Consider the following 15,845-nt stretch of genomic DNA (forward strand, 5'->3'; position numbering starts at 1 on the left):
CTCTGTATTTAAGCAGGCAGGTGGGATGCAAAGGTTGAATATCTTACAACTTTGGGCTCCCCAAGTAGGTTTAATTCGGGGGCCATACTTGGTTGTAGGGCCCTACTGGGCTTCCCAGTTTAGGGGGTGATATGCAAAGCCACATTCATGCCAAGTGCATCAGGTTCTGCACTGGGGCATGAATTTGATCACTTAGGTCTGCCTCTCTGGTGCACACTGACATTTAGTCAGAATGCTCACCATAATATATGGAGCACAGTCCATTTTCTATGATTGTTCTGTTTTCCAGAGGTGATAAGATTCTATTTCTTTTCTTCAGGAGTTGTTCAAGAAAGTAGTTCCATATCACTGCCTGGGAAGCATCTGGTCCCAGAGGGATAAGAAGGGGAAGGAACATGTGGCACCGACAATACGTGCTACCGTCACACAGTTTAACAGGGTTACAAACTGTGTCATTGCAACCTGTTTGAGTGACAAGACCCTGAAGCCTCAACAGAGAGCCAAGATCATAGAACGATGGATTGAGGTGGCCAGGGTAAGTAAGAAGTTAGACAGGTGTATTGAGTAACATTCCCTTTAGGACCTGAGGCCTAGTATATCACTAGGATTATATCGAAAAGGTATTTGTGAGCATTCCACATGGAGGGGTCTAAGAGGGGTCAGTGAACAATTTCTGGACAAGTCACTGCATCCCCTAAGGTCTGTTATCCATAAAAGTCTAGAGCTTGAGTTGCTAACTCTGATTGGCGATGTTCTTGGAGCCTCAATCACTTCCTGTCTCCAGTGCCCCCCTCATCCACCTGCCATTTCCACTCTTCCATTGACTCTCCCTTGTAATAAACACTGGCTCTCTAAGTGAATGGATAAAGGGCTGACGTGCCCTGGTGGTTTGTTGACTCCAACAGGAGTTGAATACTTTTCCTTTCTGAGCAGTTGGGATGGAGAGCTACAATAGGATATTGTGAAATCATAAGACAAGAAGGGTTGGAAATCTGTGGCCCTCAGTCACTAGAGGTGCTGATGCAGGTGGAGCCAAATTTTTGAAGCAGAATATAACACACAGCTGTTACTGACCATGTATGCTCAGAACAGTTGGCTGAGGGCAGAATACTACCTTCAAGAGTTCTGAGTCTTAAAAATTATTGCCTTATCAACCATCTTCAATCCTTCTTTCCCTTTACCATAGGAGTGCAGAATCTTCAAGAATTTCTCCTCACTACGAGCCATCCTCTCTGCTTTACAATGCAACTCTGTCCACAGGCTCAAGAAAAGCTGGGATGAGGTATCAAGGTAGGATCAGGATAAAGTTTATATTTTAATTCCTTTATTTAGTTAGCCAATTTGGGATAAAGGGTGCTAATTCCTCCTTGGATGTGGATTCAATGTGGATTGATGAAACCTCATCTGTAGTTTTATTACCTCTAAACTTAATTCTTCTAGTTGATTTTCCATCTTCCCCTCCACAAATGCGTGGTCAGAACTCTTACTGTCCATAGCCAACTCCCATTCATTTTCACTGGTTGACATTGATTTTCGGGCTGACAATGAATCCATATAAAAGTCTTCATCATTATTTTTAAATCCCTCCATGGTATCTCTCCATAACCATCTGTAGCCCAAAGTGTCAGAATGTTTGTGCTCCTCCAATTCTGGCCTCTTGATCAGCCTGATTTTAACCACTTCCCCATTCTGGGGCATTTCCTCAGTTGTTTAGCAGCTTAGCTCTGGAATTCCCTCTTAAACCCCTCTACTACTCTCTCTCATCATTTCAGATGCTCATTAAATCTACCACACTGACCAAGATGTTTTGTCATTTGTCCCAGTAGTTCTTAACAAGCCTTAATTTCGTGTTTGTAGGGTTCATGTGAAGTGCCTTGATGTTTCATTACTGGAAAAGCTTCCCTATGAATGCAAGTTGTTGTACGTGTGGTTGAGTGATCTTCCTTTCATTACTTGACCAATTTGCCATCCTTTGTCTGTGACTTTAAACCCTGAGTTTTGGCAGTCTATTTCCTTATAAAGCTTCATAGTTAGGCCTTGGCCCAATTTAATAATAACTTCTCCCACCAACCCAAGGGCATTATGGTTCTGCCTATCTGTTTCACCTCAGCAAACCCACTAGTCGCCAGAAAATGAATGAGAGACATTCCAATCTAGTGTCAACTAGGGGGCTACCTTTAGAAATTAACCCATCTTGAGCTTTGGCAATTGGGTCATTCTGACCATTCTTCCACAGAAAGGATGGATAAAGAGCTTCTTTATGTTAAATCATAGTGTATGCATGTATAATTAAACAGCCTACCACCCATGCATCTTAAAGCATGGTATTTGAGAGCAGTAAAGACGTCTATTTAGATTTTGACCATCCTGAATCCAGCCAGCACTGAGGTCAGTTCTAATGTCCTGATACGTGTTTGTGGTGTGGCCAGTATTGTGGCTCATTCCCATGCTTGTTGACAAAACCCCACTCTTTAAGGGTTGGTATATTTTCAGAGGGGGTTTAGTTCCTACGATTGGATACATATCATTAAAATTTAGAAACTAGTAGACTAACCAATAAATTTAAATTCATTGATCTGAGAATGGGCATTTCTGTGTTTCCTGGAAACCAGATGCCAAACCACTGGGCAGGAATCTATGAAGGTTCATTGTGTTGTATGCGATTCAGTACAGTAAGGGTTGTAAATGCACCTTCCGCTGTGTCAATTTCCAGCTGTGCTTGTTGTAAACTTGGATATTGTCCTCTGCTTGGTTCTCAATAACATGCACTCCATGTACTCAGCAAGTTCATTGTAAGCAAGACCCTGCAGATTAGGCTTCCTGGAATTGTGCACAGGTCAATTCTAACTTCAATTTTTAGTTTCCCATGTTCTGCCTGAGATGGTAACTTGGTGCTCTGATTTAAGGGAGTTGTTCAATGTGCTATAGTTATTGGTTTTCCTGTGAATATCAAATAGGGTTGCATTAGCATTCTAACGTTTTATGCCCTTGGTTGGAATCTTGCAGAGAGAATATTCGGATATTCCAAGAACTGTCTGAAATCTTCTCAGATGACAATAACCACTCCCTGAGCCGCGAGTTGCTCATCAAGGTAAGTGTTTGCTGTTACTTTAAGAAACTTAAGGGTTTCCTTTCCTCCTTCAGCAGGGTCCAATGGCCCAGTCATGCTTTTCCCCAAGTGTGATCCCAGATGAGTGGAAGGTCACTGCCTGGACTTGACCACTATCCACACTCTTTCACCTCCCAGCAAGGCTGGACAGAGATCGGACATGGTAATCCTGACCAAACTGCTCTACTCCCCAACCCAGGGGCAATGAGATCAGTTAAGGCATCCTGGTCCACCCTCAACTAATTCAACTAATGCACCATGCATTGAATCAGGAGTCTTCTGGTACATCAGCACCTTTAAGTAGAAAGCTGATAGTGTAGAATTAGAGTTTTGTATTGTTGACAGCTGTTGTGTTTGGGGATTGTTAACATGGAACACTTAAAGAGAAGTATATACAAGTGAGTTTTATAAAGTGTAGGCTTCTGAGCTGATGGCTGTTTAAAACACAAATGATCCTGGCTGAAAGGACTTCCCTCAAGGACTCTCAACAGTAAGTCATTTATAATTGTGCCTTGGTAATCCATACCTGCTCACACCTGCTGGGCAGGGGTTCTGGGCCCTGTCGGGTTATGAATAGCAAGAAGCAAAACAAGCAGAGGTTTTAAATACTAAATGATGCAAGGAAACCTAGGTGTAATAATGTTGGCAAATCATACTTGGGATCTTTCTGGGTTCCAGCAGTGGTCTCTGGTAATGTATGAAACTGTGCACCCAGCCTCGGCTGCTGTTGCCTGTGAGAGCCTGTGACCTGAGTGATCTCAAGGTCAGTTCCCTGGAAAATTTCCCAGTATGCAAAAAAAAATAGGGAGTAACTGGATATATACTGTTTAAATCAGGCAAAACATTGTGAATATGTCCTGTATTTGTTATTTTGTGTTGTTCAACCAGTGAATCTGCTCATGAGTCCATGTCCCTGTGCTGTGATGTGTAGCAGTTTATCAATTCAAATTGAGCTCTGTCTCTGCAAATGTTTGCTCTCGCCCTCCTCGGAGATTGAAGAACCATCCATACAAAAGATATGAATATCCAACTTAGATCACAATTTGTTAAGATAAAACAACAGATGCTGGAAATCAGAAATGAAAACAAGTAATGCTGGAAACACTCAGCAGGTCAGGCAACTTCTGTGGGAAGAGAAACAATTAACATTTCGGGTCAGTTTTGACAAAGAGTCTCAGACCTGAAACATTGACTCTGTTTCTCTTTCCACAAATGCTGCCAAACCCACAGTGCTTCCAGCAATCTGTTTTTATCAGATCTTTATTATGATGCCTGTGGAGACAGACCAGAGCATGTAATGGTGTTTATGGGACTGACTGACCCTACTCAAATCCTACTATACCCTAGCCCATCTCAATCTCTGTAAACTAGAGTCCAAAAACACATCCATCCTCCAGTTCCACTATTGCCGACTGTGCCTTGGGCTGCACAGGCTGAACCTTTGCATTTCCCTCTCTGAACCTCTCTACCTCACTCTCCTCCCAAAGTGTACCTCTTTGACCAATTCTGTTGTGAGGAATCTTGGCAAGTTCTTGTATATTAAAGGGACAATATGAAAGCAAATTTTCATTGTTGTTGAACCCAACAAGGCTTTTAAATGGGATTTGTATAAACTTGTATTACTGACTTGGTGCCAATGAAAAATAAGAGCATTCTGCACTTTTAACATCAAAAGAATCTTGCAGAAAGCCTGAAACTTATGAGCTGCTCGATTTAAGCTATTGTACAAGACCTGCATTGTGGTTAGAGTGAAGGTTATAAACCTATAGCTTCCTGGAAACAGCTGTAGGGTCAACATTTTCAGGCATGTAGTAGGTGGAGATCTGATGGCAGGATGTGGTTGTATAACCAGTAATCAGTGAGTGCTGCTTACAGACCAGTCACTGTGTTCTTGCATAAGTCCTGGACCCTGCTCTCTCAACCAAGCTGGGAGATCAGTCATCGAGTTTTTAAATGGCTTTTGCCACCAGAAAGGGAGTTTACAACCGAGCCCGGTTTGTGATAAAGCCCTGGTGACTTGACCAAGGGAAAGTTCACACTACAGCACTTTTTAAAAATAGTTTGTGACTGGGTCTGAGCTTTCATTTCCATTCCCAGCAACCAACAATCATCTCTCTCATTTAGCTTCTCTTACAGTAAGTTTGCAAGGCCCTCAGCTTGTGGGTTTGCAGCTGCTGTGTCTGAATCACTGGATTAGTGAATCACTTGGAACTGCCGTGACTGATTCAGGATAGCAGCCAGTGGGGGGAGGCTATGTCTGTCGTGGTGTTGTCCTACCAATAAAATAGATCCAAGGTTCAAAGCGCTTTCAGCTGGTCAGGCAGCATCAGAAGAAAGAGTAACAGAATAAACACCCAAAAACTGAAGCTCTGTTTCACTCTCCACAGATGTTGCCTGACCTGCTGAGGGTTTCCAGCAATTTTTATTTTTATTTCAGATTCCAGCATCTGCTTTTCATTCCCTGGCTCAGTCCCCTCTATAGGCTGATCCCAGTAGGATGTGGGAAGGTCAAATTTGCATGGCTAAGTGTGGCCCTATGCCGGACAGCTCTTTCAAAGAAGCAGGACAGACCAGATGGGCTGACAGGTGGCCTTCTAGATTGGAAGGGTCACTGTCCTTGGGCACGATGGTGGCGGCTGTGTCAGTTACACAGTTTCAGTATCAGGCTGGGAAACAAATTTAAAAACAATTAGCAGAGTTTCCCATTTCAATGAGGTCTACCGTTGAGTGATGTGTCCAGCTAGAATTAGCCATCCTGGATCCTGCTGTCATCACATCCACACAAGCACTGATCACCTTGCACATCTGGAGCAGATTACCTGGGTCATGGGGCAATAGAGGCCAATGTGACAAAAAAGCAGGAAACATCTCTGCATTCAGTAGAGGAAGTTGGAGGAAGACTGAAGATGGAAAGAGGGGGAATTATTCTAACTAAGTTGGAAAGTCTTTTTTTAAAGGCTGTTTTCCCCAGGGAGGGATGTAGCAAACACTTTATTGTGGACAGAGGAGTGCATGTCACTTCCATCCACTGATGTACATGAGCTGCATGGTGACATGTTTGGCAATGTATCACTGCAGACAAGCAAGAGAAGAGCTGCAAGATGCCCTGATATTCCTGACAGACACATGGTGGCAAAAAGCTCAACAACTTAACACTTAGCCAAAGGTCCAGAGCACAACAAAGGGCCGATGCAGTAAGGGTTTTGTGTTGTTCCCCAGAGCAGAAAGGACAGAGGAAAGAAAACTTGACACAACACAGAGAAATAAAATAAAGGGATTGCACAGTTTTAAAAAATTGCCCCTGGGGTGTTGGCTGGAATTCAAGCTAGGAGGGTGATTCCTGGTTGGTATATGCATCTGTCTCTGTTTCAACATCTGTATGGACAAGATGTAAAGATTGAGGGATGTCCCAAAATTCATTAGTCTATTTTCTTTGACTGACATATGCATTTAATTTATTTTTGACTTTTAATTCTTGGTCAGGACAGTCACCTCAATCCTGTGGCTGGGTGGAGGACTCCTGCTGTGGGGAGGGGTTCCCTCCTGATAATGACCACCTAATTGCTAACGTTCCGCAGGAGACGTTCATGTCCGTGTATACGTTCATTGAGTGAAGTCTGCATCATGGATTGGACATTTGAGCTCAGATGGGCTTGGTTTTGTGCTGGAATTGGTCTCGCTCTTCCTCAGCCAAATGCACTACCCAGCAGGGCTACTGAAAAGTGATCAGGAGCAGGAACTTTGGCCAGTATTCCCCCTGCGGCATTAACTACAAGTTGCAGTTGGTGCAAGTGTGATGCCTTTACGATACTGTAAAAGAACACAGTGGGTTGAACACACAACCTAGCTTGGCCTCTTCCTGTTGGAACTGTCTTTTGTGAAATGTTAAGCTGAGCCCCCTTTTTCAGATGTTCTTGTGGCACCATTCCAAAGAACTGCAGGAAAGCTATCCCCAGTGGCCCACCCATCACTCAACACCAACAAAGACAGCCTGGACATTATCACATTGCTTTTTCATGGGATCTTGCTATGTGCAAACTGCAGATAGCCTACTTCAGAAAAAAGTACCTCAGCAAATCTGGATGTCTGGAGGTTATTCACTTTCTCTTTAAAGCCCCAAGCTCTTGTTAAGTGTGGTGCTACCACCTACTGGAAAGGCAGGGTTTAGCACCTGATATCAGTTTCTGCTGAAGTCTGAATCTGACACATGCATTCTTTGACCTGTTGTGAGATGCTCACTTTGTGTGTATGTCTCCTTTTCTTTTCATATTCTGGAACTCCAGGAGGGGACCTCAAAGTTCGCTACACTTGACATCAATCCAAAACGGGCTCAGAAAAGACAACAGCAACAAAAGGATTTGGTAGGTTTGCTCCTGAGATCTATTTGATGTACACTAAGAACTTGATTTTAGTTTATCCATCATATTTAAACCCACTGGACATCAAAATATGAGGAAAGAGTCAATAGAAATCAATAAATTTGAATCCAGCAAAGTGCTACAGCAATCGGGAAAGGAGAATTTGTGTTGAGCAGCTTTGAGTTCAGAGGAAATGGCTGTAATTGGGAGAGGAAAATGGGACCATAGCTTATAAAGAGTCTGTTAATCTTGTGCATTTCTTTATTATGTTGGGGCTCTGTATGCAGCACACTTTTTTTTCTCTCCAATGCCTTGTGCTGTGGATGGGAGTAATAGTCCAAAAATGACTGAACTGCAGGCAATAAGATGATGGAAAAGGATTTTGAATTAACATCCCTTGAAAGGGAGAAAGAGAACTGGAGAATTGGAAAAGAAATAAGGGGGGAAAAATTTAAAGCATTTTCTTTGCAAATTCCAGCCCTCTACTATTTTCCATGCCAATAATCAGGCACTCTTTCACCCATTCTTTTTCTACCACTCAGCTGCACACTCGAAGCATTTTACAGAGGGCAATTAACCTACCATCCCATACATCTTTGGGATGTGGGAGGAAACCAGGGCACCCAGAGAAAACCTAACCAGTCACAGAGAGAACATGGAAACTCCATACAGACAGCACAAGATCAGCATTGTTCCTGGGTTGTGGAGTTGTGAGGCAGTGGCTCTAATAGCAGCACCAGTCTGCTGCCTTGTGATGCATACCCCTTTTTCTGAGGTTGCAGCCTTGGTTCTGGATCCACCAGTCTTCAGAACATCACCCCTGTATCTTGCCTGTCTAGTTCTTGGGATGACCATGCTGTACTATAAGATACCCAAGTATCTTTCCCCTAATTGCCTTGTAAGTGGAGTCAGAAGCTTGTAACCTACACAGGAATGTGAGACAGATTGGGAACTTTCACAGCAACATGTGAATCATTACAGTGACAAGCCCATCTCCAGCCATATTCTATCCTGCTCCTTAGTCATTTATTGTGATGACTGACCTTAATCAGTAATGCAAATGTCTGTTGTTTTTCTCCAGGGAGTCATGCAGGGCACAATACCATACTTGGGAACTTTTCTTACTGACCTGGTTATGTTGGACACTGCAGTGAAGGACCATTTAGACGTAAGTGAGAAATAGCCTGGGATCTGCTTCCAGATGGAGCATTCACTTCATGTAACAAATGGTTTTAGTCTGGAAAGTACTGTTTGTGATATTCAAGTATGATGGCAAATGTGTTCTTCACTGGTATAATGAAGTAGTTAACTGGTGATCTTAAATAGGTCAACTCCCCTGTTCATGTGTCATCTAAATGTATGAAATAATTATTCACAAGTCTCGCCAGCAGTTCGTTCTGGACTGTAATGGTGAGTTGGTGTCAAGCTGTGTACTTTTGGAGATTTGCATGTTTCATCCACAGCCTATGCTGTTAGTTGATCGCATTTAGAGTGGTGGTAAGACCTCTGCAGTGGATTCTCTGTCCCTGCACTAGAGAGAAGGAGGGAGGCTGATTGTGGGGAGAGGAAGTGCAGTCGTGCTGTTTGTTAATCTGTTCCTTTCCAATTCACAGGGAGGTCTGATCAACTTTGAGAAAAGGAGAAAGGTAATACATTTAACGGCTTCCTTCATAATTGAGTGCCAGGTGCAAGATTCATTTATCTGCCATATCTCAGAGTGAGAGTTCCCCATGAGGAGGCCACTGTGCCCACCTGCAAGGAGAGGTCATATCCCAGCTGGACTACCAGATGGCACCCAGAACTGATAACCCACCTCCAGTCACAATGGCCCCTTTACCTCATTACTGAGGCTACATTTGTATAGTGGTTACATTACTGGACCTGTATCCAGAGGCCTGGACTGTTGGTCCAGCAACATGGGTTTCATCCCACTGGGGAGCGAGACTTCATTAACAGGACATACCCCAGGGATCTTTCTCCCAATGACCTGTGGAGCAACTAGCGATGGACAAAAAGTACTGGCATCACCAGCGCATTCATATCTGGGGCACGAATATTAAAACAAAATCTTGTATTATAAGTAAAGACGGTATAATGGCAGCGTGTCAGCTGACAGCCTGGGCTTACTACCTGCCCTCAGAGACAAGGTGATGGCCACAGCTAATAGTAGTTGGTGTGGGGGCTTCCATGTGTTTAATTGGACCTCAGTGGGATGTTCATATTGCATTCAGTGCTGTAACGTTGCTGCCACCAGGATTTGGAACATTTTCCCCCACTCCCCACACTGTGAATTGGGAGCACTTGTGTGTACACACACACACATTTGCTTCCAAAGTGTAGAGCAGCTCTCATGTATGGTTAATAGTGAAGACTGAGGACAATGTCTGGAACTGAGAGAATGGATCTGGGGGCCACAGAAGACAGGAAAACCAATCTGTTGGAAGGGTCATTGAGAAGAGTAAGATATGGCTGTGTTCTTCTGCATGGTCCATTAACACTAATGAGTGTTTCTCTGTCAGGAGTTCGAAGTGATTGCCCAGATCAAGTTGCTACAGTCTGCCTGCAACAACTACTCGTTCACACCAGACCATCGGTTTGTGGAGTGGTTTCGTAGTGTGGGGAGGCTGACAGAGGCAGAAAGGTGAGAAGTCACTTGCGCTAATTGGGAAGGATTGGGCATGGGCTGGTCAGTGGTGCTGTCAGTCCACCACCTGGAGAGGGAACCAGGTAGTTCACTGGCCTGGGGAGAGCCCACATTCCTACTTGGTGCTCACACCTTCATGTGCCTGACAGAGCAAATGTTTTCCTATGTTAGCTTTAGTGAAACCAATCTCTGGTTGACATGGATCTGTTTTTAACTGAGGAGGTGGTGCAAGTGGACTACCCTATCCCAGTGAGAACAGAGCTAAGACCCAGTGACTAGGATTTTACAAGTTTGCCCTCTGAATGAAGGAGACTGAAAAGGTGTGAGGTGCTGGAAGGTCATGTCCTATCTTGACTTTGTTACCATTTTTGACTTTGCTGTTATTACAATTCCAGTTACAATCTGTCCTGTGAAATTGAGCCTCTGGCAGAGTCTGCGAGCAACACTCTGAAGGCAAAGAAGAACACAGGCATCATTAAACGATGGAGCGAGTGAGTGTCCTTTGTGCCTGGCCTTGGGTGGATAGATGTATCATAGAATGTAGTGATATAGAGGATAGGCTATTTACTGTAGCCCATCAGGCCTGTGTTGGATCTTTGAAAAACATGCAATTAGTCCATACCCTTGAACCTTGAAAACGTATTGTCCCTTCCAAATTTTATCCAAATCTCTTTTGGAAAATTACTATTGAATTTGCTCTACTTCAGACGGTGCATTCCTAGTCACAATGCACAGTGTGAAAAGAAATTGTCAGCTCACCTCTGGTCCTTTTTTGCTAGTTAAATCCTCTCCCCAGCTCCATCCTCTGACTACTGAACCCACAACCATCCTTCATTACTCTATTATTGGATCACAGGAACATAAGAAATAGACCCCTGTTAATCCCTATAAGAATTTTACATGTTTCAATTAGAATTTTTCATGTCTCAAATGAATGTAGGCCCAGTTTGCTTAATCTCTGCTTGTAAGCAATGTTCTGACCCCAGGAATCAATCTGGTGAATCCTCACTGCACTCTCTTTTTTGGATGGGGAGACCAGACCTGTACTCAGTGTACCAGGGTCCTACAGTAAAATGAATTTCTGTTTGTGCTCAAATATACTTAAAACAAAGGCCAACCATTTGCCTTCCTAATTGCATTCTGTGAGTAGTCATTTTCAGTGTTGAATAATCACCCCCAAAGGACAGTGCAGGCACTCTTTGAAAGCTTTTTCAAGTTTCCCTCAGTGACTGTATTGTTAAGTGTGCTGCAAGCTGAGGGGTAAGCCCCATGTTCATTTCTGAGGCGGGGTAAGCTGATTGATCTTGGGTTGGGTCAGTATTTGGGGACAATTGGCCTCAGTGGTTCCTGGGAATGGGGGCTGAAGGGAGGACAAGACAGACAAGTTTCTGCTACAGGTCTGTCGCAGCAGATGGAGAATGCATGGAAGTGGGAGGTGTTATGGGGATGGTGGACCCTTCCCTCAGTGTTAGGTTAAGGGAGGACCCTCCTCAGGAAGGAACGACTTGTAGGCTATGGCTCATCATATTACCTCACAATGTAGAAGGAGGCCATTTAGCCAATTTTTCCTTTAATCTTTTTCTGTTAACTGTCCCCAACTTCCACCCGTTTACACTCGGGACAATTTACAGTGGCCAATTGCCCTGCTAACCCACACACCTTTAGGATGTGGGAGGAAACCAGAGCACAAGAAGGAAACACATGCTGTCACAGGGAGAACATGCAAACCACACAGAGGACCAGAGGACAGCTGAGGCAGCAGCTCTACTATTTGCACCACTGGCTTAGAGTGAGTCAGCAGCTTGAGCTAAAGTGGGAGAGGCCAGAATAAAAGCAAGTTGGTTCCAAGGTGGACACAGTTCTGTTCCCACTATGACTCTCAGCAGGGGTGACTGTCACATAGTGTAGCTGTATAAAACCTGGAAGAGAGTTGACAGCCTGGTTTGTATTCCTATCAATGGAAATAAAAAAAACTATGGGAAGAGTAATAAGGACTGCTGATGAAAACCCCAATGATGTGACTGCTCAGTTTGGTATGGGGTCTGTCATTGGACTATTCAGCTTCTTAACTCCTTTCTCCTTCCTTCCCATTGACATTTGCAGCAGACAGACCCCAGCCACAGATGCCCCAAGTACGGGTGCCCAGTCCCGATCCTGCGAGCAGCTCAAGTGTGGGCCGTACCTGGGTGGCGGGGATGCAGCAGACTCGGTCAGTGTCACGTCTGCCGGCTCCAGCAGCTCTGATGTGGAAGAAATCAACATCAGCTTCATCTCTGAGTCGCCAGATTCCCAGGAGAAAAAGGTAAGGAAGAGGTTATGCAAACATCCACAAGCTGCCTGTTAACTTGAGGTCTGGTGTCACAGGCAGGGTGTCATCCATCCCAACAGTAAAACTGGCCAAGGGGAGCCTAGTGTAACCCAGCAGCCTGTCACTACCAAGGCCTGAATGGGACATGAGACCACTGTACTTATGATGCCACATGACCTATCAGAATGAGCTAAGATGTTCCTGCTCCCAGCTGTAGACTCTGATCCTGGGGTGATCACTGGCCTTCTCCTCCATCCTTCTCCCAAAATTTATCCATTTCTTCCCCCCAGTTAAACCCCCATCCATTGGGGTTTCCAAATCTCCATGATTTATCCTGGAGTCTCCAAAAACGGAAGATTAATCTCCTGGACAACACTGGGAGCAGAATAAAAACCAGTGGTGAGTTAAAAGAAAATAGAATAACTTAACAGTTTGATTGACAGTCAATAATCACCAGACTCAGTAACAAAGAGTCCATTTGTTTTCCTGTAGCCCTGCAAGGTGTTGCCTCCCACAACAGGCATGTTGGCTGGCCACTGGTAGGATTCTGGGGTAGGGGGCTGGAGGGAAGGGGTGACTTGCTGAAGTGCCCAAGGAGCCTGAAGTTGGGATCCTCCCATCCACAGACACATCTCTGTTGGATCTCCACTAAATGTTTTCTTCATGAGGCCCACAGTGCTATACATTCTCTCCTGGGTTTTAAAGATCAATCCCAGGTTGGCAACTTTGTACATGCAATACTTTAATAAAAAAAAAGAAAAATTATTAAGAAAACAATTTCATTGTTATTGACCATAACCACAACTTCGCTCTCTGTGGCCATGATCTCCTCTTCCCTATGACCCAATGAAATATTTGTGTTCCTCCTTCTCAAACCTCTTGAGCCCTGCTGAATCTAATTGTTCCACCACTGATGGTGCCTTCAGCTGCCAAGACCCTCAGCACTGGGGTTCGCTCCCTAATCCTCTCTGCCTCTCGATCCATTTTTAAGATGTTTGTTGATCCACTTCTTGCTCAACTTCCAATATGTCTCCTTTGACTGAAAGTTCAATCTTGTATGCCAATCTTACTGTGAAGTTTTTTTGGGCTGTGTTGCTGCTTTAAAGACACTATGTAAATGAAATTGTGGTTGTAAGGTAGGTGGACGTGAATTGAGCTTGGCGCTGGTATAAGTAAAACACAAGGTTGCTGGTGGCAATGCTGGGGTTACGGGTGGATGTACACTGTAAACCTCTGCAGATTTGACTTGGAAACTCAGTTTTATTTCAGTCCCTGTGTTTTTTTTTTAAACTGAACTTTGGATGTACCCAGTACCAGCTTTTAACTGGCAGGTACAACATTCCAAGCTGGGCCAGACTGGGCAATCTTGGTACCAGTCTGTCCCAATGGTAAACCTTATTTTTTTTTCCCGTATTTTATTTTCTTTTAGTTCTGGGAATCAACATCGCTGTCCTCATTGGACACATCTGGAATCGGCTCAGGGTCAAGCAGTGCCTCCTCTTCCTCAGTGTCCTCCACACCCATAACGTCCTCCAGGACGCACAAGCGCTCTGTCTCTGGAATATCCAGCTACTCCACACTATCTCTGCCACTTTATAACCAGCAGGTGGACGACTGCTGTATCATTCGGGTCAGTCTGGACGTCGACAATGGGAACATGTACAAGAGTATTTTGGTGAGTGTCACGTGCTCCTGGGCTTGGGCAGATCTAGCTTCTGTTGTACTACTTTGTGAATCGTGGGTGAGATGGAGTGCAGGACATGGTGATGGATTAGTCTAATCAAAACTGCCTCTCACTCCTCTGGGCATCAAGTTCAGATATCTTTTGGATGAGACGTTACACTTACTCCCCATCTACCATCTCCAATATCAATCTTGCCCACTACAAGGCAGATACAGATCCTGCCATTACTATTTTGAAGGAGAGCACGGGTCCCAAGTGATAGGGTAGCACAGTGGTGCAGTGAGTAGAGCACTGCCTCACAGTGCCAGTGAGCCAGGTTCAGTTCTGACCTCGGGTGCTGTCTCTGTAGAGTTTGCACATTCTCCCTGTGACTGAGAGTTCTCTCCTCTCATATCCCAAAGAAATGCAGGTCAATAAGTTAACTGGCAGGTATGCAGGTGAGTGGTAGAATATATGTGAAGTTGATGGGAATGTGGGGAAAATAAATTGGGATCAGTGTAGAATTAGTGCTAATGGGTTAACGGGGATTTGGAGGGTTGAAGGCTGTGTTTCAATGCTGTACATCTATGACTCGATACTTATACCTTGTCAATAGAGGGTCGTGAATGGCTGTTATTGTGGCCAAGAGGGCAATGGATAAATACATGGTGCAGAAAAATTTGCAGGGCTAGAGCCAGGAGTGGAACTGAAGAGTTGCTCTGGTAACGAGTGGGTGTGGACACATGGGTTACGTCACCTTCTTTGATGCTGTAACCAGTCTATGATTCTATGATATAAACCTGTTCACAGATCCTACTTATGTTTATGGGGCTGTTACATGCCATTTGCCTACCAGGTTCCAACATGACACTGGTGACCACACTTCAGTAAATAGGCTGTAAATGCAGGGTTTCAACCAGAAATGTCAACAGTTCCTTTCTCCCACAGTTGCTACTCAACCCGCTGAGTTCCTCCAGCGGATTGTTTGTTGCTTCAAATTCTGCAGTCTCTTGTGTCTCCTCCTGTTTGCCCTGGCCCTGGTTAATGAGTGTGGCTGATACACGGGCTGGAAGATAGTTTTGGTTGCAGTGATTTCTCCAAGATCAGGTGGCCCAATGAGCATCAGCTCAAATGTCAGGTGCAAACCAGTGCACACTTGCACTCTACCTGGTTGTAGATATCCTATGGAGAGGATCACAGAACATTTGTAGAGGCATAAAGGGGAAACCATTTCTGGTAGATATTCTCATCTACTGAATAAACAGCAGGGTAATAAATTCTAAGCCTGGTCTTTTAAAGGTTTGAAACTCTATTCCAGGTGACAAGCCAGGATAAGACACCTGTAGTCATTCGAAAGGCCATGGCCAAACACAACTTGGATGGGGACAGGCCTGAGGATTACCAATTGGTGCAGATCATCGCTGAAGACAGAGGTATGTATGTCATATAGTTGTGTGGGTACACAGGACTGAGCAGAGTCGTGTGGGTCACTAACACTGTCCCAGAGTGAACTTCAGTATGTTGTTCATATCGTCACAGTGAACTCCAGTGTGGGTCACTCACACTGACCCAGGAGAGTTCCAAAGTGGGTCAGTAACTGTGACCTAACAAAGGAACCTGATCAAGATTGGCCCTGCATGTCATAATGACTTGTCCTTTGGAATGGTTGGGCAGAAGGTGCAGCCTGCACTGTGCCCAGAGGTTACAATATGATTGCTGTAAGCAGACGTATCAGACCACTTGCTGATTGGCATGGCTGGCAA

The 15,845-nt window shown here is 44.4% G+C and overlaps 1 protein-coding gene across 5 annotated transcripts in view; it reads left to right on the forward strand.

Annotated features, from left to right (window-relative positions):
* The window catches only part of LOC127582253 (ral guanine nucleotide dissociation stimulator-like), a 137,280-nt gene that overhangs the window by 115,537 nt on the left and 5,898 nt on the right, over positions 1–15,845 (forward strand). For 3 of the 5 annotated variants that reach the window (XM_052037408.1, XM_052037407.1, XM_052037406.1), the window contains exons 7-17: positions 320–535; positions 1,187–1,290; positions 3,007–3,091; positions 7,393–7,470; positions 8,549–8,635; positions 9,081–9,113; positions 9,987–10,108; positions 10,507–10,602; positions 12,215–12,413; positions 13,849–14,094; positions 15,401–15,515. In XM_052037408.1, coding sequence (XP_051893368.1) covers positions 320–535; positions 1,187–1,290; positions 3,007–3,091; positions 7,393–7,470; positions 8,549–8,635; positions 9,081–9,113; positions 9,987–10,108; positions 10,507–10,602; positions 12,215–12,413; positions 13,849–14,094; positions 15,401–15,515 — 1,381 coding nt within the window. The remainder of the gene's footprint in view (positions 1–319; positions 536–1,186; positions 1,291–3,006; positions 3,092–7,392; positions 7,471–8,548; positions 8,636–9,080; positions 9,114–9,986; positions 10,109–10,506; positions 10,603–12,214; positions 12,414–13,848; positions 14,095–15,400; positions 15,516–15,845) is intronic. The other 2 variants (XM_052037409.1, XM_052037410.1) reach the window with 2 other exon arrangements.

The sequence above is a fragment of the Pristis pectinata genome, chromosome 23 (assembly GCF_009764475.1).
Source record: "Pristis pectinata isolate sPriPec2 chromosome 23, sPriPec2.1.pri, whole genome shotgun sequence".
Classification (NCBI taxonomy): domain Eukaryota; kingdom Metazoa; phylum Chordata; class Chondrichthyes; order Rhinopristiformes; family Pristidae; genus Pristis; species Pristis pectinata.